Source organism: Lathamus discolor, chromosome 2 (genome assembly GCF_037157495.1).
Source record: "Lathamus discolor isolate bLatDis1 chromosome 2, bLatDis1.hap1, whole genome shotgun sequence".
Lineage (NCBI taxonomy): Eukaryota > Metazoa > Chordata > Aves > Psittaciformes > Psittacidae > Lathamus > Lathamus discolor.
In genome coordinates, this window is record NC_088885.1 from 140,118,996 (window position 1) to 140,142,269 (window position 23,274).

The 23,274-nt window shown below is 35.4% G+C and overlaps 1 protein-coding gene across 29 annotated transcripts in view; it reads left to right on the top strand.

Annotated features, from left to right (window-relative positions):
* Positions 1-23,274, top strand: part of RIMS2 (regulating synaptic membrane exocytosis 2) — a 452,506-nt gene that overhangs the window by 295,007 nt on the left and 134,225 nt on the right. For 18 of the 29 annotated variants that reach the window (XM_065668760.1, XM_065668769.1, XM_065668765.1 and 15 more), the window contains one exon: positions 2,249-2,365. In XM_065668760.1, the coding sequence (XP_065524832.1) occupies positions 2,249-2,365 (117 nt within the window). Of the gene's footprint in view, positions 1-2,248; positions 2,366-13,852; positions 13,919-14,528; positions 14,637-18,972; positions 19,039-21,347; positions 21,411-23,274 lie in introns of all 29 variants that reach the window. The other 11 variants (XM_065668763.1, XM_065668770.1, XM_065668768.1 and 8 more) reach the window with 2 other exon arrangements.

Below are 23,274 nucleotides of genomic sequence, written 5' to 3' on the forward strand. Positions count from 1 at the left end.
GTAGCTGACAAGAAATTGTTACTACTCTTGTAATATTTTCAGCTAATGTATTTAACAGACTCTTATTCTCTCTGTAGATCAGAATGGAGTTTAGACTGTGGCAGGCATCGAAAAGCATATTTAGCTTTTTCTAAGACTGTTCATTTGAAAAAACAAGAGGAAGGTCGTTATGTAAAGTGGCTAGGCTGAAATGGTGTGGTAAATCTAGTAGGATGGTCATTATTCTCTACCATCACCACCTGCAATTACACCTTTTCATCTGCTTACTGTTATCTGGTTGGTGCATACATGTTCTGACAACTGCAAGAATGTTCCAAAGGAGTGAAGATGTATGTTGTGAAAGCGACTTTTCTTATAGAACAAGACTCATTGAAGAAAGTATGTAATTTTCTGTTAAAATAGTAAATGCGGCTGACAAAGGTGTCCTTAGCAAAGTGAAACGGAACTGAAATAGTAGCAACACTTTCAAACAGAAGAAATGCATTTGTGTAGGATGTTAAGAAACAACATGAAGTCAGAATCTAATACAGAAATTTAAATAAGTCATTTATTTAGAACAATAAGCTAATAATGAAGATTATTTGAGTAGACAGGATAGTACTAAGTTTTCAGGACTAAAACTTTGAATCAGAGTTTAGGCAGCAGTCTTGATTGTGCAGGCAGACAGTAAAGGTCAGATCTGTGTGAAGTTTTGCAAAGAAAAGACAGCTTGAGAAATATTTAAATGAAAAGAAGAGTAAAATAAGGTGATAATACTACATACAGAAAAAAAAGATATTTTTTTAAACCTGAATGAAAAGAGACCCTGAGGAAAAGGGTCAGACAGAAACCAGAATTCAGAAAGAAGCAATGAGAATTGGTTGTTGGGAAAAGTAAAAAAGTTAACAAAGAACAGCAAAGGAGCCCTGCCAATGTCAGTTTCAGATATAAAATATACATGAAAGAATCCAATAGCAGAGTAAAGGCGATACTGGTTTTACTATCATTTTGATGTAAAAAAGGGGGTTAAAACACGTACAGAGAAGTTACAGGAAAGAGTCGTATAGTAGAAGGTAGACAAATTATACTTAAGTCCAATATAGCAAATATAAAGTTTACTAGCTAGAGTAAACTTTATATTTGGCTTCATGAAAGCCAGAGTGAAGAAATGCTTTATGAGAAATGAAGTAGAGCTGAAAGCAAATTTTTATGTGTAGTGCAACATTTTCATAGCACTTACATGCAGAAATAGCAGCATGGTAGCAGCAGTGAAGGACACTCATACAGGTTAACACTAATCAGGGACTGGCAAATGACAAAGGATAAGGATGATAGGTACCAAAAGGGCAGACAGTGACAAGGAAGGACACAGGAACTGAATGATATAAAAGTTAAAAGAAACCCTGAGCCCCAAATTAGGGAAAACCGCAGGAAAGGACAGGAGGAAGAAGAATTTATTAATCTAAAATTTGAATTTATGTGGAGGGAAGCATCCAAACTGTTAATTTCAAATCTGTATGAAACAATTATGTTTTAATTATCTAGTAATTATTGTGGTTATCTGTTGTCTTTCTATCTTCCTATTCTTGTGGATTTGTTTTACAGACCAGGAAAGGTGAAGTTAGTGTGTAGGTACTAATAGTTAAACTGAGCAAAGCAATCAATGGGCAAAGCTTTGCTCTCAAGTAGTACATGTAAAGTACAAGTAAAGGTGATTGGTGCCTTTTAATGAACCCAGCACTATGTGTACCACTTATACCTAATTAAACAGTTTCATCTTTTTCAGATTCTGTGCTAATTAGATTAAAGAATAAGATTGCCAATGCAAAACAAGCATCTGTTGTTTAATTCAGATGACAATGTTTCCAGCAGGCTGCACTCTACCATAACAGCCAGAAGTCCTCATTATGTCTTACTACAGTTTACATCTTTATAGTATAGCCAAATTTAAGAGCTCATGGAAAATTCTTTATGGTGCATATTTTAGCTAAAAAGGAAATTTTCCTTGAAGGTAGTAGACTGGAGAGACTAATGAAATTGTCCAAAATGAACCTTTTAAAAAAATTAAAAAAAAAAAAAAAAAAAAGAAAAAGAAAGTTATCCCCCCATTTCCAGAACAAACATTATGCGACAGTTAAAGTATACAAAAGACAGGTCATCTAGCACATCTTACTACCACCATGCTTGCTAATAAATGTTGGTACAAACCAGTGAGGGGACATGGTCCAGGCACACCCAGAACTCAGAATCTGATGTCTTTTATCCTTAGTCGGAATGTGGATCAGGGACCACGAGGGACTCGATCTACTCCTGCGCATTACAATACCCTGAACCGAATGGATAGACACCGTGTTATAGATGACCACTACTCCCCGGACAGAGAGAGGTAAATATCTGACTGGAATTAGAAATTAGAAACAGCTGTAGCCTACACTTACCAATGTGAATTACTTCAGCATGGTAGCTCACTAAAGTAAATAGAAAAATTACCTAATCCCACAGATGAACATTTTCCCACTCATTAATCCACTGGTTGCATGACATACATTACAAAATATACAGTGCATATGAGGCTGACAAAACTCTTCCCTCTTTGGCAAGAGGCAGTCCGAAAAATCTGAGGAATTGTACAGTCTAGAAGACAAATAGCTTAGTTGTCCCTTTATATAATTTTTTTAAAATGTACTATACTAATAAATTCTTTAAGTGCTGAATATCTTTAACATAATCTAACAGTAGATTTGGTCTTTCTCCTGCTGAATAGAGAGGTGTAAAAATGGATAATTTCAGCTCAGTATTAATGCAGTAATCCCATTGGATGCAGTGCATTTCACATACATAAAAAAGTATATTCTAGCCATTAGTCTTTTTTCAACTTTATGAGACATGTTTTTTGGTAGGAGAAGAGAGAGGTTACAGCAACGTGTGTTAAAATGAAACTGGGCCTTTTGTATGTCTTACCCTGACTAGTGTTTTGCCTAGTGAAACTTCCAAAAGAGTGAGCAGAGCTGTAGAAACCTCTATGAATTTTAATGATGTAAAAAAGAATTGCAGACAATAGTTAGCTAATATAGTAAATCTTGCTGAATTAATTGCAGTAGTACATTTGTGACTTAAGAAAAAAAATCCTAAAAAAACCAAAACCAAAACATAAAATCTACCTTTCCCATCTCATTGCCTTTAGGTCAGAAAATAAAAAGAGAAAGCATTTTTTACCTTTAGTATTCAATATTTTCCAGCTTCTTATACACCAAGGTGAAAACTTACACACTATAATCAGTCAGGTATGATTGCTAGATGTCGTCCTATTTCATAATTGCATATAGGAAGCAGTAATACAGATATGTTGTGTAAACTTACTGGGTGCTATGTGACTAGTATTTGAAGTTAATACACTTTACAGATAATTACTATGGCTTATTCCTGAAGTGAACATCAAAGGTCATAATTGTTTTACTCACTGTAATACAAAGAATTTAAAAAAGCAGTAGCTTTTTGTTAGCAATATTGAACTGAAAAGATGAATGTGTTTTAAAAGAACATTAATGTGATGGTCATTGACTGTCAGTAATGCAAGACAAAATTCTTTAGAAAAAAAAAATCAACCATTCCTAATTAGGTAAGTTAGAAAAATAGTACCAAAACAAAGAAACCCTCCCCCAGCCATATATGTTCAAGTGATTTGTAATTGAATTCAGCCACAAAAGTCAAATGGGAAAAAAAAAAAAAATTAAGATGCTGAAAAACAATGAAGTATTTATCATCCAGCATGTTATCTGCATTTGTTAGAATTATAATAGGTCATAGGTAAATATCTTTTTCATTAAACTATTTAATATTTCTATATAAGCTGTAGAAAAGAAGAATGTCATTTAGTTGGCTCATGCGGCTATCTGGTTTTCATGCAGAAGGTAATAACTTAAGGATTCTGAGCTGTTTCCTTAAAAGAAAAAAACAGAATGCCTTTGGGATAATATGTTGATTTTTAGACCAGCCATCCTTGAAATAGGATCTGAACTTGTCCTTAGAGCCTGTGTATGCCTTATACAATGCTCCTGGGATTTTTTTACTGTGCAAGTTTACTTGCTATCTCCCAGATAAATGCATAGCAGTGAAACATGGGTTGAAGTACAATACCACAATCTTTCCCATCACTGCAGTCAAATAACCCCTGCTGGACTGGCTTGACTTAAAGAAAGAGAATTGGGCTTTTAGAATGTGTCAGAAAAACAGCATGAGAAAGTTGCTGGTGATGAGATTACTGCATTTTCACATGTCCATTCTAAATGAATATGTATTTACTTTTTAGGCATGCTCTGAATCTCTGAACACAGTTTTATATGTCATTTGTATTTCCAAAGCACACATAGAAGTTCTCCTGTTCATACATGGCGAGGGGTTGCCTGTGTAATCAGATTGTTTACTATTTATGTCTCAGTTGCGACATACAGTCTCTGAAGCATATCATAAAATCATAGAATGGTTTGGGTTGGAAGAGGCCTTAATGATCATCTGGTTCCAAGAACCCCCACCATGGGCAGGGACACCTTCCACTAGGTCACGTTGCTCAAATACTGGTTTTAGGCAACACTCAAGAGAATAGAAAGAACACAACATCCTTCTCTCTAAATTGGAGAGATATCAATTTGATGGATGGACCACTCGGTGGATAAAGAACTGGCTGGATGGCCGCACACAAAGAGTGGTGGCAATGGCTCAATGTCCTGCTGGAGACCAGTAACAAGTGGTGTCCATCAGGGATCGGTGTTGGGACCGGTCTTGTTCAACATCTTCGTCGCTGACATGGACAGTGGGATTGAGTGCGCCCTCAGCAAGTTTGCCGATGACACCAAGCTGTGTGGTCAGGTTGATACGCTGGAGGGAAGGGATGCCGTCCAGAGGGACCTTGATACACTTATGAGGTGCGCTGATGCCAGCCTCATGAAGTTCAACCATGACAAGTGCAAGGTCCTACACCTGGGTCGGAGCAATCCCAGGCAAAGCTACAGATAGGGCAAAGAAGAGATTCAGAGCGGCCCTGCGGAGGACTTGTGGATGGTGGTCGATGAGAAACTGAACATGAGCCGGCTTCAGTGTGCGCTCGCAGCCCAGAAAGCCAACCATATCCTGGGCTGCATCTAAAGGAGCGTGACCAGCAGGTCGAAGGAGGTGATCCTGCCCCTCTACTCTGCTCTTGTGAGACCTCACCTGGAGTATTGTGTGCAGTTCTGGTGTCCTCAACATAAAAAGGACATGGAACTGTTGGAACAAGTCCAGAGGAGGGCCACGAGGATGATCAGGGGACTGGAGCACCTCCCGTATGAAGACAGGCTGAGAAAGTTGGGGCTGTTCAGCCTGGAGAAGAGAAGGCTGAGTAGAGATCTCATACAGCCTTCCAGTATCCGAAGGGGGACTGTAAGGGTGCTGGGGAGAGACACTTTATCAGGGACTGTAGTGATAGGACAAGGGATAATGGGTTAGAACTTCAAAAGGGGAAGTTTAGATTGGCTATAAGGAAGAAGTTCTTTACTGTAAGGGTGGTGAGGCCCTGGAATGGGTTGACCAAGGAAGTTGTGAATGCTCCATCCCTGGCAGTGTTCAAGGCCAGGCTGTATGAAGCCTTGGGTGACATGGTTTAGTGGGAGGTGTCCCTGCCTGTGGCAGGGGGCTTGGAACTAGATGATCTCCAGCTCCTTCGCAACCCTAACTATTCTATGATTCTAATACTAGTCCTAACCATTTATCATGTTATATATTATTTTTTATTTTGACAGTGGTTTTATGACTGACAAGTTTATCAGATTTCAGATTTTGTTAGTGAATATTTGTGATACTGTCTGTGTTACATAATGAAAACAACATTGTGTATCCAAGTCCCTGAAGTAATTCTTAAATGAGTACTGATTCTGAAAACGGCTAGAAGTGCAGGTGTTTGCAGAAGTGAAAAACCTGAACTTTTGTATTAGTTTATAATCTCTCTTCTTGTCATCCTTCTTTTGTTCCACATTTACTCTGAAAAAGAATCACACTTTGCTTTCCTGCAATTCAGATGGTTTGTTGTTTACATGGTCCATTTATCCCTTGGAGCTGTTTGCTAAAAATAGGACTTTGAAAAAGTACCTTCCTGTAGACATGCTCAAGTTAAAATATGACTGAGAATATGAGTAGAAGATTCCTTCCTTAACTTTCTAGGTAAATTCAACATAATATTCTCTAAGATATATGCCACTAAGGAGCCAGTTGAAACAGCATACGAAGATGTCTAATGACCTCCAGTCCAATGGCAATGTAAACATTCCTTCAAAACTGAATGCATATGTAGAAGTGAAAATAATATTGTTTTTAAAAAGCTGAAAGATGTACTTTTTTAGTTTAATTTGAGATAAGTTTGATTTCTAACACCAAACATTTAAATATGTCAAATGTTGCTATCAGATCATGTACTGATTTTTGTTAGCAGGTTAAAGTTACAGTTAAATTTTGTATCTGTTACACTGTTATCAAAAATGTCAGAATTGTGCTGTGTATATGGGTAACTTGTAGTGGGAAACCAAGTTAATTTGTTACCTGTATCTATTTAATATAGATGTCAAAAAACAAGGGTAATTTTTTTTTCCCCCACTCTTTTATGAAATAGCCTAAATTTGTGATGGAAAGAAATATGAATACTTATGACCTAATACAGCCCCAAATTCCATGAGATCTTTTATAGGTAATGGGATAACCTTCTAACATGTTGTTTGTCATCTCTTCATAAACTCTAAAGCAGACTTGTACCTCACTTCGGAAACTGAAACTAATCAAACAAAAATGTGGAAACAGCCACATTTGATGTAAGAATCTAATATTTAAGGTATCAGTATAATTAGGTAAATTAAAGGAACTATGTGAGAATCTTAGCATAGTTTCAAAAACAAAACATCAGCCAAAACTGTATCTGTGTATTACTTTCGGAAAGATATAGCAATAGTTAACACCGCCAAGACAAACACCAAGGAAGTTATACTCAGGCCCTCAGCTCCAACCTGCTTAGATACTGTTTACTGTTTATCTATGTTCTTTATCCTATATGTGCTCTTCCTGAGGCATGAAATTGCTAATGGTGAATATATCATAATAAACAGGGCATTCAGCCTACCTTAAATAGTCTTGCATCGGAAACATATGAGAAAACTCATAAATGTCTTTCTACTAGGCACTTACAAGAAAACAAGACAGAAAAAATAAGTTAATTTTTGAGTCCACTATCCCTTCATCAGGTCTATTGCACACTTTCATTTTAAAGCGCAAAAGTGATTATCTGCCATGTTAAAGAAGTGGTGTAGACATAGCCATGATTATTTAAAGAAATATTCTCCAGTATCTTCAAATAACTTCAAAGATGATGTCTTCTTATGCTGGAACTGGCAAAACTCTTACTCCACTATTATTAAGAGATTATTTCATTAGCATATTTAAATGCAGGCTTTCTGTTGAACAGTTTCATGCTGTTGAAAGAGTTAAAAAAAAAGCAACAACCCATATCTTAAAGGAAATACCAAAATACATGCCAAAATTCTGGTTACTATAGTCAAACCAGTAAAGACTGGAATAATTCACTACCATGAGTCTGCTGCATGTTAGATAAATGCCATTTAATTACCTGCTTCCCTTACTTAATACAAAATTAAATGTGGCCAAGAGCAATATAAAATCTGTATTTCTAAAAGTTGTCTTATACTGGCAGTTGCTTTATCAATAAGTTGCAGACTCCTAATCCAACACTGTTAATAGTTGAGTGCCAGATTAGGTCATACTAAGAAAAGATGTTTTGAGACGTTGCAGCAGAGATAAAACCAGAAAGCTTAACAGAGAACTTTTTTCATCATCTTTATTAAATGTACATTTGAATAATAATTAAATAGTCATTTCTTAGTTAATATTTTACAGTACAATCATTTAAGTGTGTATTACAGAAACAAAGGTATTGCAGATACAAAGGGTACCTGATGCTTTATGTGGAAATTCTGGGATAATATTTTCAGTTTTTAGTTGTGTCTGGCATATGAGGTAAGTGATATCATTGGTTTTTCACTTCTCCAAATACCCAGTAAACTATAAAAAATGCATTGCTGAGATTTTTCTTATAGCTGTTATAAAATTTATGCATAATCTTAAATCTCAATAATTGCAGTTTTTCTAAATACTTTTTCTCCTTTCAAAATTTTATCTTATGCATTAATAGTATATTGCACTTCCTGATTATTTTGTATATCTACATCTAGAATTGTATGTAAACACCAGACTAGAGCCCTGTACTTTCCATTAACATATTATGCCCTAACTTACTTACAGTGTTGCCAAATACAATTTCCTTTCCCAGGGCTCTCACTAATGAGCCCTAACAGATTTAAGTGCTGAAGGGATTGCAGAGCACACTGCCATGTTTTAGCCTTGCAGTAAGGATCTCAGGAGAGTGTTTTCTCCTTGGCTGCTGTTATTTACAGTGGGCACACTACTTCACAGTGAAATCAGTGTTAAATTGCACAATTATCTTCACCACCCACCTGGTGCCTCCATGCATCTGCTGAAGGTTGGTAACCTTCAACAGAGGGATAGAGTAGGAAGGTAGCAAGAAAAGTGCAGTCTTGCAAATATAGCTACTTCTGTAAAGACTAATGATTCAGAACCTTTGAGCCAAACTAAAACACAAACACCAACAAAAGTCATAGATACCTTCCTCAGACTAAAATGCACATATAAAATGCCCATGTTAAAAATAATGCAGTGCTGATAAAAGACTTTAAGTGTTACGCCCCTTTGAGCAAGAATTTAAAATACGCTATGGGGAGCAATGTGATAGTGAACATGATAGTGTTTGTCTTGTTGAAAGTCATCTTGATCTGTCAATTCACACATTCTCTGCTGATAGTTGCTATTGTTTCACAGTTAAAGTCTTCAAACTGTCAATTGCAATCCACTGGAATATTTCTAGGACCTCTAGGAGATTTCTACAGGAATTTCTATGCAATTGATGTGGCAAAAAGCATCCTTAATTATTGGTGGAAAAAATGTTGATGTTTATACAGAAAGAAAATTTATTCTCTCCTTTAAAAACCTAAGCTATTAAATAAAACTATTTAGTTAATCTTTCTATGAAAACATAGAATAGTTAGGGTTGGAAAGGACTTTCAGATCATCTAGTTCCAACCTCCCTGCCGTGGACAGGGACACCTCGCACTAAAGCATGTCGCCAAGGGAAATTTTATAATCAGTGTTTTATTCTTGAATGGCATTTACCATTTTCTAAAGGTTGAGATCTTGACCTCATATATTATTTATATAGTTTTTAGGTGTGATTTCCCAGGTGTTTCTGGAGCAACATGGAAAACATTCTACCAAGTAGCACATTAACTCCTGCTTTGTTCAGATGGGAATCTAAACTTCTAGAACCATATCAATGGCCTCACTTATTTGGAAAAAGTAGCTAGTTGTAGCAGTTGTTTACCATTATTGGAATGAGTAAGGAACTAATAGGAAGTATAGCACACTTTTTACCTGAAGCCACATAATTTCATTAGTTCCAGCCTCTTCTTCACTTGAGCAATTCTGTGCTCAGTCTTGCAGTCCTAAGTTGATCCCAGGCCCAATATTTTGCTGAATTTCTTCCCACAGTAGTTACCCTAAATTTCATATGCCATCCCTCTTTTCCCTTTTACCACTTTCAATTGATCCAAAGAATCACCTGTTTTCTAAATTGTGGGATCTGGTCACAGAGAATGAAAACTGAAAGGAACAGATTCTCTTCTCACGCTTCATCTTTACTATTAAATAAAATATCCCAAGCAGTAAAGACTAGGTTAAACTACCCTTACACAGTATGAAGAACAGAAAAGTATGCCATGGATGGTTCAAGTGAGACACTGTGCATTTTCAAGTGTGCTTCTGAGACTGCTTTGGTATGTCAAGCCTGTTCCTGGAAACTGAGTACTTCCAATTAGGCAATTTAACTGGTCACTGAATCACTGATCTCTAGAGTTTTTTTATCCTTCTGGTTCATTGAATTTTTATGAAGGTGTAAGGAAACCGACAAATAGTTGAGCAATATCAGAAAATGTTAAGCCGTCATTTTCTGTTCACTTTGAAAGAGGAAAGTTGTCATGTTTGCCTAGATGTTGAATCTTTTTGTCAGAATAGTAGAAATCAGTATTCATCTGATGTAGGGATGTGTGTGGAGAATCTCTGTTGTGTGCACATTAATGATTGTATTGCAAAACCTATAGTGCTGCCTTTTCAGACTAGCTTCATTATTTTAAGTGAAGTGAGTTGCTGCTGCCAATTTTTTCTTTATGCTATCTGTAACAAAATATGTAATGTTTCATAAATCTGGTTGGATACTAATATTTTCATTTCACCATATTATCATTTGATATACTTCTGTCATCATCTACTATTATGTGGCAAGTAAGGAATGTGTGGTGAAAAGCTGGGAGTCTAAGTGAAGGTTTGCCAAAAAAAAAAGGTATCCTGGAGTTCTTCTGTCTTTTTAAAAATCTGCTTTATCTAAACCCTGTCCATGTCTCCATGGTCTTCAGAGCATTCCCATCTACATGTGCATATGAGATCATGATTTTTATGAGCAATTCAAAAGACACGTTTATTTTAGATTCAGATCTGGATCATTTCTGGAGTTTTTTTGCTCTTAGGCAAGCAAAGCTTAATGATTTTACTACATTATAATTTATTCACATTACGATTTTAAGTGTTTTAGACTATTAGCCAAATGAAAGTTGTGCATGTTTCAGTTTTGGACAGTGAGAATTAGCTATGTTATAGGCATTTTTGGTGTTATATTGTTAGCATATTTTGAAAACATAAAGAATTAATTTTAAGCTAAATACATAAAGAATTAATAATAAATAGTGGAGTGTTGGCTGAATGCTCAGAAGATAGTTGGCATTTAAGCCTTTTGCTCTGCTTGTTGAAATACATAAACCACAGAAATATATGCTGCCTCCTAATGTGCATACTATCGTATTTTTACCTGTGTGATATCATTCTCCCTTCCTTACAGATATGGCATACACCCTTCCTTTCTTATTCACTAACCATGCATATTTTATGGAAAATATTACTGTACTTGAATAGAAACCATTTCTGGACAAAGATGAACACATGCATACATGAATAATAGCTCTTTAATTGTTATATAGTTAGAGACATTATGAAAATACACAAGCATTGCTAGGTTATATATTCTTGATTTATGGTGAATGCCATGACTCTAGTAAGTTACTGCATTAGTACATGTATAGAGCTGATTTTAATTCTTAGTAAATTCAGACAGTCTTCTAATTTTTTATGTTGCATTTGTAAGATCATTTTATAGTGAGATATTGTCTATTATGAGTTAGATAGCATAGATAACATCAGCTCTAAAGAACAGGGAAAAGTATGAGTAGCCAGTAATGCCTGAGGATCAGGTCAAGTATAAGCTAAAGTTTACCTTACTTCTCTGTATAGAACAAGAGTTTTGGGTGACGAGGAAGACTATTTCAAACTTGTTAAAAGTTATTACACATCAAACTGTATAAGTAGTTGTATCTTGATTCTGACTTACTCTGATTCTGAATTCCTGAATTGAAAAAGAGAAAAAAGAAAAGAAAAAAGAAAAAAAGAAAAAAGGCTGAACTGCATCTGCCTGCCATATATTCACAAGCAAAAGTCTTAGAACTTGGTAAGAACACTGGATCTCTGAGTTTCTGGAAGTATTAGGACAAAACTTGATTCCAGAGGTTAGGCATTTAAAATAGTTTTGTAGCCATTAGAAAAGTAGTTAGGACTCAGTCCTGCTGATATTTCATTTCATGCAAGTGAAGGGAAGAGGCTGGGGTGTTCCTTCTTATGGATAGTAAATTAAGCTGCTTGTAAATATCCATTGTATTCCCATTGCAAATCCTAGTTTTGTTTAAAGCTTTGTTTTTTAAAAACTGGTTGAATATATTATATTTATTGATGTCATATTTTTGAAAGACTGTCAAGGAAACCTGTCAACAATTCACTGGAGAAGTAAAAGGGGAAGTAAAAGTCAATTGTTCACATTAAAATGTCATCTACCAGCTGGAAACACTCATTTTTTTATTAATGGTAGGCTAATATTTGCAAGAGATTTGTGGTGTTAAGTCCAGGGTTGCATCCGAATCATTTAAGGGCATATTCATGCGGTTATAGACCGGAAATGTCACCATGTTGTGGTGAGAATAAGCTGTTATGGGGTTGTTTGCCATCATCACACATATCATAACTGCTGTGGGATAGACTCATACATTTTTATTTGATTGAGCTTCTGGTGGGTGTGCATACATTCTGAAGCACATTTTAAGAACATAATAGAAATTTTTTTTAATACTTGGCAGCATACTGACTGCCAGGCCGTTATGGGTAGACTGCTTTTGGTACTCAGGTCTGTGCATTAGTGTAAGAACCCTAATACTTTTTGCAGCCTGCAGTGTAGCTCTGTCATTATTTTCTGAATTGCTAACCCTCCTTAGGATCTCATCTTCAGATTTTCAGGGTACCATGTCAAATTGGGCCCTGCTTCATTGTGCGCAGATCCTCATTCTTTTGCAGTAACAAACTGCAAAGTTTAAATTGCATTACCAGGGGCTTAAATTAGAAGCTTTTTAGAGTTGTGACTATGTTTTTGCATTTATTTGACAAGCAGTGAGTATGAAGATCTCCTGGACTATATATAATTAACTTAATATGCTTATATGGAATATTTACATGTGGCTCATGATGTATTTTGTCCATATGCAAAAGAGGCGAAGTTAATAACTGCATGTAATATAATAACCTGTGTTAAATTTTTCTAGTAACAATACGCTTTTTTACTAGAAAGTCAGTAATTATAAGCAAATTAAGATATGATAAAGTGGAGGATAAGCATGAGTTTAACCTTGTTTCTTGTGAAATCAGTTTACACATCCACTGTAGATTTTTGTGATTACATATTCCTCTGAAATGCCTGGGCTTTAGAGGAGCTGTAGACCAAGGACTTTTTTGTATTTTAATAATTCTTTGTAAATTGGAAGACAAAAAAACTACTTTCAGAACAGTTTTTCCTGTACTGTGTGCTTTTATATTTACTAAATATACTAAAAGAGAAATAATATTCTTCCGGTTTTGATAATTGGAAAATATCTACTGCTGTAACACATATAAATATATTGAAAATATATAATTTCTGACTTTTTCAAAATCAAACCAAAACATAAATGTCTTGGGTTTGTAATTTTGAAATGCATGCATTTTGTTTTGGGCATACTCTGTTACAGTTACATCTCTTTATTACTTAAATAGTAACAAGGCTTTCATCTAAGTTCACCTTTTATCACAATGGGATAAATATTAGGAAAGCTCAGAAATGGGAAAGCTCTGGAGCTAGCTGTACAGGGACAGATTCCCCAGTTGTGATAGCCATTCAGACGGACTAGGTAAACCTCTGCCAAAGAAATTATTCATATTGAAGTTATCACTGCCTTCAAGCAAGAGAACAGGCAATCTGATTTCTTGAGATGGCTTTCAGAGATTTATATGTTTTGTCCTCCTAACTAACTGAAACGTAGAAAATCAAATATTCTAGCTATCCGTTTGATCCATAGTGTCCCACTGGGTTCTCAGAATGTACATGTGACTCACTGAGATAATTTTATCTTTAGAACTGTGTATCAGATTTCTAATTTTGTTAATAATGTCTGCTCTACACAATGCTTTTTTTTTTTTTGTAGCTCCTGTATTTTCAGATTTGTATGTCTTCTGTTGTGTGATGTGCTTCATTCCTTCTCCATCTTACTCTCTCATATTTGTATTTTCCTTTCTGCCATCGACTCAGTCATTATGTTACTTTACCTCGTTCCCGGTACACCCAGTCCACAGATCACCATTACAGAGATGCCAGGTATATGTTTTTCTCTGTGTGACTCTGTGTGAATAATGCATGTACTTCTATGATGTACCTACATGTCCACTTCTGGTTATATTAGTCTGTGTATAGTGCTAGAAAACTTAGAAGTGTTGTGTCAATATCAGCATTAGCTTTCTCAATACAGTGTGTAGGCGAACACTGGGTAATTCATCATATGTTTCTCTTTTTAAACATTTTCTCGCTGCCAGTAGTTTATAATTGGTAGTCCATGAAGATGATGCCATATTTGCATCATTCTAATGTCTTTTAAAAAGTCCGTAAAGAAAAATATTAAAATCAATACTAAAATAAATACACAAATAACTGCTAATACTGTGATTTTCATATGCACTATGCCATACATATAAGGCTGTGTTAAAGGTTATGACAGATAAAATTGGAGTGTGATACCTTTCTCGTAGTCTCAGCTGCAGGCCAAGATACCTTAATTTTTAAAAGCAGTTTTGCAAAATTCCCCAAACTTCCAGCTGAGTTTATTTCAGTGTTTTGTTCCGTTGCTGACATTGCTTGCTTTTCATATTGTTTTCTTCTTATTTCACCTTTGTGTTGCTTTTCATTATGTTCACCCTTTACTTTTTGGCAGCCAGGATCACACAATGTATCCTCTATTTTGTGAAGATGCAATCAGATTACTTCGTTCCCGTAAGATGTGCCGTACCTATTCTGAGGGTGCTTACTGTGACCTTGAGAGGTATAATTGATAAGGAGCATATCATTGGATCTGTCACTTGCACTTTGAGAGTACTGTGTTTGATTTCCAAACTGAGAATATGATCTGTGTTTTAAGTGCTAAACACATATAGTGAGGATGTATGACTACTCAGGACTATGAGCAAATACCAGGAGAAGCTGAATATCTTTACAGAAGCCAGTTTCATAAAATAGGTTGCATCGATATTATATGTAAGTGTCTTTGTATAACCCTGGTTTTTGCTAGAATTTTCCAAAGTGCTTATAGTACTTATTATTCTCTTTGAAATAATGAGGAAAAGCCTATCTACTTCAAAGTACACAGGAAAATGATCTTTTAGAAATCTCATACTTTGCTTATCTGAAAATAGTGTGAAAAGTACAAGCTTCTGTTGTAGATACTTGTACTCTGCTTATTCTGTAGTTTATGAGTACTCGTATAAATTTGTATGCATTTGCATACATTTGCAATACAGCCAATAACCTGTGTGTTATTACAGTACATTGACCTGCTGGAAAGTAGTGAAGGGGAAAGGGACCTGGGGGTCCTGGTGGATAGGAGGATGACCATGAGCCAGCAATGTGCTCTTGTGGCCAAGAAGGCAAATGGCATCTTAGGGTGCATTAGAAAGGGAGTGGTTAGTAGGTCAAGAGAGGTTCTCCTCCCCCTCTACTCAGCCTTGGTGAGGCCGCATCTGGAATATTGCGTCCAGTTCTGGGCCCCTCTGTTCAAGAAGGACAGGGAATTGCTTGAAGGAGTCCAGCGCAGAGCCACAAAGATGATTAAGGGAGTGGAACATCTCCCTTATGAGGAGAGGCTGAGGGAGCTGGGTCTCTTTAGCTTGCAAAAGAGGAGACTGAGGGGTGACCTCATCAATGTTTACAAATATGTGAAGGGTAGGTGTCAGGATGATGGAGCTAGGCTTTTTTCAGTGATATCCAGTGATAGGACAAGGGGCAATGGGTGTAAATTGGAACATAGGAAGTTCCACGTTAACATCAGGAAGAACTTCTTTACTGTAAGAGTGACAGAGCACTGGAACAGGCTGCCCAGGGGGGTTGTGGAGTCTCCTACACTGGAGATATTCAAGGCCCGCCTGGACAAGTTCCTGTGTGATGTACTGTAGGTTACCCTGCTCTTGCAGGGGGGTTGGACTAGATGATCTTTTTAGGTCCCTTCCAACCCTTGGGATTCTGTGATTCTGTGGATTCTGTGATATGGAATATAGCCGAGAGAATTTGATCACGTGATAATTCCTATGCAGTATTTACACATGAAATGCAGTGGCTTTGAAGAGATGTAACAAGACATGTTGGTGTACTGTGATTAAGATATTTTTAGAAATATTGCAAAACAGGAAAAAGTCGACATGGTTGTGTGGGAATAAGATATAAGGATATCAATCAGATAAACTATGAGCGAGTAAAAAGGAAGTGGTGGCTGCAGGTCTCAAGTAACAAACAATGGTTGATATGGCTATAGTTTTACAAGAAGACCCATTTAAAAGTTTCCATAGCAAGAGCTAAAGTATTCTTGATATATTAACTTAGTGACTGCCCTCTGGATACAAGTTCTGAGAAGTTTGTTAAGGTTTGCTCTGGATTCAGATCAAACATAGCCATAATTTTAGTTAGTGTAAAACTTATTAACAAGAAACAAAATAAATCCTTAACTGTTATGGTATCATATAAGTATTCCTTCCAAAGAAATACTGCTTTTTAGAAATTCTCCACAGCTATAGTATAATAGAAATTATAACCTTTAGAACTCAGTTAAACAATTGTTTTGAAATTGTGCTGTTTCACATGAAACCCAATCCACACGTGTAAATAGTTCAGTCTTCATGCTGAAACTTTAATAAGGAGAGGGTTTTTTGTTTAGTTTTCAGAAATTATGTGACAAAATATGCTCATACGTATTCTATTTCAATAAGAATTTTTATATACTTTTTTTGCCTTTAGTTATACACTTACGTTTGCATTAGTTTATCTGAACCTGTTTCAAATTTCTGGCTTTGTCTGACTGTTCAGATATTGCTGAAAGTTGGAGCTAGTATCAAATTGTCTTACTTTGAGGATCTTGACTTACAAAACTTCATCTTTGTTTCTACAGACACTAATTTCCCAAAAATAAAGTAAAATCAGTGAAAATAAAGTGCAAAAGTGACAGTATTACATAAAGATGAAAAAACTGATTCAGTGAGTGAGATGGTGTAAATCCTTTCTAGGGCTTTATTGAAGACAAGGATATTAAAGCTAATTCCTCCTGGGGTCAGAAAAGAAAATTCAGCATAAAGTGGAACGTCTCTAGCTCACTGTTAGAACAGCATCTTGAGATTCCTTGGGCCTAGGATCTGATGTTGATTCTCTGGTCCACTTGAATCCAGTCTGCCTGTGGACAACATTAGTGTTGAATTTGAGTCATCTTACCAGATACAGACTACTCTGAGTACCTCAGAGCCACTATAATTTTTTCTGATTTTTCATCTTTTTTGTTTTTCCGTATTCTGACAACAGTTCTCTAGGTTTTTAAGGACCATTTAAAGCATAATCCTTATTCAGTTCCTCCTTATCCATTCAAAAATACTGAGTAATTTCCTTTTGCTTACTTTATGTATTGGAAGTATATGAAAAATTACTTTTTAAACAGTATTTCCTTAGTTATCTTTACACTTTTTCCCAGTTTAATGCCTAATTACATTATTCTTGTTGGTCAAGGTGTTAGTCCTGTCTTTGTAGTTCCATTTGCTTAATTAATGTCATGTTGATGTCAAACAACCACCTCTCTTTCTGTCTTTCACTTTATGAAGCACTGGAAATAACTTTCCAATTTTCACTGTTCATCAAAATAGCAAACATTGTTCCACACAGTCCAGCATTCAGAGAAAAGTCTGTCATCTGGGACAAAGAGTTATGTATCTTATGTTGCCATGAATCCACAAGTGTGGGTGTCCTGCAGGCACATATGTCATACAGATACACCAGGCAAAATTACTTGCCAACTTTGTTATTCTTTTTGTCACTTTTCCTGTAGTCATTCACAGCCAGCCCATTAACTCTTGTGGTCTGAAGATTTTTTCTTTTTTTCCCCACTGCTTGGGGAACAGTAGTGTGACTTCTTGGTTCTCTTTCATCTTTGCTGAAGTTTGTTTCAGTTTCTGTTTATCAGTTTTGGTAATCTTTGATTCATTAGTCCTAGGTCACATTTATGTTATCCAAACCTTAATTTCTGAGTTTATTCTTAGGCTATAGCACTCATAATTTTTGTCTTTGTGATAGTGTGCCCCCTCTTGAAGAAGTCCAACTGCTTTGCTACCAAAAGAAATAGAGGTGGCACTGAAATCGTATGCCTTAGAATGATGATAGGCACATGTGCATCTTCAGGGACTTCAGTGTCCTGTGGACCTGGGGCTTTATCAAGAGCACCTTACTGCTCAGTACCCCACTCCAATTTTCTTTGACACCTTAATGTGATAGTTAGCATGATAGGTGCGTTACCTGATATCACTTCATACTGCTGCAGCTTCTCAGATTGAACATACATAAAACATTATGGCTGGACATGTAGAGCTTATGCTTTTATTTATATCCACCAATTCACAATCCTATAGAGTTATGCAGGCTAGTTAATAATTTGACAGTCACCCATTTTAGATTGGCTGACATGCACACGGACTCAGTGGCAAAGTAATGTTCTCAAGGTTGTTATCCCAATTGTTTTAAAAATTAAAATATTTAGGAGTTCCTCCCCAATAAAAATCTGATTAAAACCTCACTGTATGAAATTTTTCACAACTTATTTATCTATCTTGGAGCTCAGCTTAGTCACTGACAACACCACATTATGTGCCCTTTTTTTTTCTTAGCCATTGAAGTTAGTGTTTGGAAGTCAATAAAAAGTGGGCTGTGCACATTTTGGCTGGATGTGAGGTTTATTTCAGACAGAATTTTTGTTGCTTCACTTAACAAAACAGAATTTTGCTTTCATTTTGTTTTCTGACTCTTGTTATGCCAGTTAGAACTTTTCTAACATATCCTATTTTTGGAATTTCTCAGTTGCTCAAATACTGTTTTCCTGTTGATGTAACTTTTCACTTCTATGAAATATGTGTGCATTTGATCAGGTGTTCTTAGTACGTTAATTATTTCTGAATATAATTTGAAAGTAGAAGTTTAAATGACATATATATAAAATATACGTTCAGAATATACTGCTGAACTGTAGATGAATGTGCTCTAAATTCATCACTATATTAATAATAGAGTGAGCGAAAACATCATGGGAAAAGCACTCTTTAAAATGTCTGAAATATCTGTGCTGTTTATTCTGTATTCAGGAGGACTAGGCAGGAGAGAAGAGTGCCTAATTCATATTATGACGACACAACCTATACTCCTGAAAGGTATTTTAATTTATATAGTAAAAATAGATGAAGTTAAGTAATATATTTTTTCTGAAGTGTGGTCTAAAATTTTTAATTGGGCTAGACTAATGATATTTAAATTTACAGTGCACTTTATGCAGTATTTCTCTATATACAGAACAACTAATCTCCATGGTTTTAAGTGCTTCATTTTCTTTTATCTCTGCATTACCTTGATTTTGGATTTTTTTATTCATAAGATGTGGGAGGAAAACAGAACAGTACAGAGGAGCTAGGTACAACTGAAGATTTTTTCCTACTTAACTGCAGTGTATTTCTAATGGTTAACTTTCCAGTCACTAAGGGTGATTACAGAACAATTTAGAATTCTCTATTTCATTCTTTTAATAACCTGAGTCACTTCAGAAGGTCCTCAGCTTTTGATATGTTACTGCTCCTATTGACTTAAAAAAGGACTAACTGAATGCCTTCAAATTGATTTTGGGTGATGCTATTCTAGGATCAAAAGTACTATTGTTCTTACTAAATTTAGATATGCATATAGTGTATCACAATTAACACAATAGAATTAAATTCTGACATGTAATCTGAAAACATTTGGAGTGTCTCTGGAAATAGTTATTTGATGACAGCACAGCATTTCATCTTCAAAAAGATAGGCAAAGTCCAAAAAGAAGGAAATCTGAGAAAAAAGAAGCAAGTTGATGTATCTCTCTCATTGTACAATTAGATCTTTTATATTTCTCTGTCCATTTTTAAGTCATTGTCTGATTTTTGCTCCAGTATGGGAGCTGATAAGGCAGGGATTTTTTTTTAACTAATAGCAAGAAATTTTGTTTTTACTTGATTGCTATGAACAAATACAATCATATTTCACAAAAAATAAAGTGCACTGCATTTTTAAAACCATGCTTATGTATTATGATGTCTATAATAAAGTACTTTTACCAAAAAATCTTACTTAAAATGCTGGCTAACTGGAGAGCCTGGCTTCAGTTTTAAGGATACTGATGATCAGGGAGTGTGTAAACATATACCTGTCATTCTCCAGCTACTGAAGTAACTTTCATCCAGTAACTGATCTGGCTACAGACCATGGGGAAAGAAAAAAAAAAAAAAAAGCCATTCCCATCCTATTCAATTTGATATAGGAGAAACAAGAGCAGCTGAGTGACGTTCACATATACCGATATACCGCGCTCCATACTGTCTTCCTTCAACATAATGACCAGGAGGTGTGGGGTTATTTAGTTTGATAACGCATTGCAAAATGTCAGATTCTGAAATCTGAGAAGTTTGGAATAAAATGGAGTCATGCAAAAAATACTGCTGTGATTCCCAGGAACAGACTCATGAAAAGCTTTGGATAAGTATATTCAAGCCATTAAAATCATCCTGCAGGCTTTGGGTAGTATTTCCATTCAGACAAAGGAAGATTTATATCCAAGCTGATAAAACAGTGGTCTCTTGATCTTTTCTGAAAATCACTGCCTTGCTTCTCACTCATTGTCATGTGGAAATCCTGAAGAGTGGCACTGTTGCAGTTCCAAGACTTAACCCAAACAAGATCCTGAAAATATGTATCCAGTTGAAATTCTTTAACCAAATGTTTGATCATTTATATATGGTCTTAATATACTGGAGTAATGGCACGTAAACAGTTTATCCCCTGTTTTGTGAAATGGAACCAGCTTTTTTGGTCCCCTTTTTTTTTTTTTTTTGGAATGATTCTACTTAAGATATTTTACATGTCTTTTATGTTGTCTTCAACTGATCAGCTGAATTGATGTCGAAAATGTTTAGATAGCCCATGTTCAATACCTGGAAGGGTAATGCAGGTATAAAATTTAGTTTTTATTGTCTGATCTGAGTGAATTTCTTTCAAACCCAACCACCCTATCAACTATAAAAAATACAAAATCTGAAAAAGTTATGTACTTGAAGTTAAAATCAGTATTTTAAACTATTGTTGTGTAGAATGTTTATTTTGTTATGTCTCCACAATTGCTTTTTAATTATTCCACAAACCCAGTAGACATTGAAAACATGAAGACTATTGTGTGAGAAAAGATAAGGGATCAGTTAGTCTTTACAAAACTAAAATTCGTAGCTAAACTACTGAAAAGAATAAGGGTGAAATACATCAAGAATTCCTGCTTTTTAATTAAAAGAAGATACAGATTAAAAATAGGAAACGTACAAATTGATTTGGAAACATTTTGAAAGCTTCACATTTTATTGAGAAATTATTGTGTCAAGAATTAGAGTGTTATTAACAATACATATGTTTCTTTATAACATTTCTTTATTTTAACTGCATTGTAAAGGTGGTACAATGGTGCAAGTTCTTGGGCAGATCATGTAGTCAATGGGTCAGCTGAAAAATATGGGTAAGTAAAGAGTGTAGTTTACAGATATAGCTAAAATAGATTTCTAATCTTTATAATGTGAGTTCATTTATGATTGTACCAAAGTTATTTCTAATAAGTATATTTTTCTTGATATCTTTCTTTCTTGTGTCAGGACTAAGGCACATTTATGTGCTAGTCTTTTTTAAAGATTAAGCTGTTTTATTCAGTTACAAATAGAAAAAGAACATTAATTATGTTTGAGCTATTTTTGAAGCATGTTCTCACTGTTCAGGGCTGCTTTTATGAAAAAGGGCTTTTTGATTGATAATACCTGCCTACATTCACAGTGTTGGGAATGTGGCTTTGAGACCTGATACTTTTCACTTTCAGAAGTAATCCCAGTTCTAACTGTCTAACCTATCTTCCTGTGTGATTGATTCAAAGTGCTGTGTGCCTTACAATCTTCAGTTCTTCCCAGCTGCAGTTGGCTCCTGATCAAGGGAGCACACAGATTTAGAACTTGCTATTAGATCTTTGACTTTACTGCTTCCCCCTCATTTTCTTTTTGCTCTTGCAACATTTTTCTGCTTTATCTTTACTTACTTTTTTGTGAATGTGCACAGAGCTTGCTTCTTTCTGCCTTTCCCCACCTTGTAAGAAGAAGCTGGACTATGCCTGTAGAATGTTTTAGCTAAAACAACAAACATATGGTCTGAGTCCAAAAGGCTATTAAATCCTGGAGTTCTTAAGTGAAGCTCCCACAGAGTTACCGGGATCTTTTCCTTGAGAAGTTACAGCACTGTATTTCAATGTTGTGAAATTGTACAAAGTAACATTATGCATTGGTGTCTCAAATGTTATAATTGTGTGCAAATAGCTAATAACATGTAAATTTTGCTTAAATATTGAATTAATTACTTTTTACTAAATTAATTACTGACCATACTTTGAATTTTGTGTTCCTATTTATTCTTTTGTGTTGGTAAAAGTCAGTGTATCTCTCTGGAGAAATAGTTATGTACCTAAAAAAAGTCACTGAAAGCTATAGACTATACTCAGTTGAATATAACAAACCATATAAAAAGATACCACATATTGAAAACAGAAGATTTATATATGAAAAGGATTAATCATAGTTCATCTGCAGTCCTAAGAGTATTTAAATAGAACTATGATTCATATTTGTTCTGTATATATGGACTAAAACTGGAATTCTGTTTAAGGAACTCAGAGACTGAGGTAGAACATAAGTGACTTTGTCGTCCTGAAACTAAAAAAAAAATACGGTAAAACCCCAGAATTAATCCTTAATATTTTGATGCAGGTTTCTCTCGTCTTTATAGAGGAGAGGTTTGTAAGGCTCTTCTGGCTCAGTATTGCAGCTGTAGAGACTTTCTCAGACCTTATTTCTTCCTTAGTTCTTTGAACCAGTGTGCCTCTGTTTGCTGCCTCTTCAATTTTAGGTTTTTGAAGTATACACTTAATTTATGCTTATGGCGAGAGCCGTGTTTATTAGTTCTTCCTGGGAAAGTGCACAAACGTACTGAAAACGGATAGCATTTGAAGAAGGCTGAAAAGTGCTTAGTGTAAACAAAGCTTTTGTATTTGCATTGATAGTCACATTAAATAGTTCTGATTTACTTCACTTGTCTTAGATTTAGTACTGTATAATGCTAATATAGGTAAATATCAGAGGAATAAAAAAGATTTTTAACTTGAAAAAGAAACTTTTTTTGTTACTATTCTCTATCCCCATTTAAATATAACTCCCCAAAGCTATGGGAAAAAAAGTAAAAGATAAGAACATTTGTTGTGAGCCAACATGACCTTAGGTAGACATAATACTATGGCATAGTATGAATGAAGACTAATTAAATGGGTCACATTCCATTAAGATCAATGG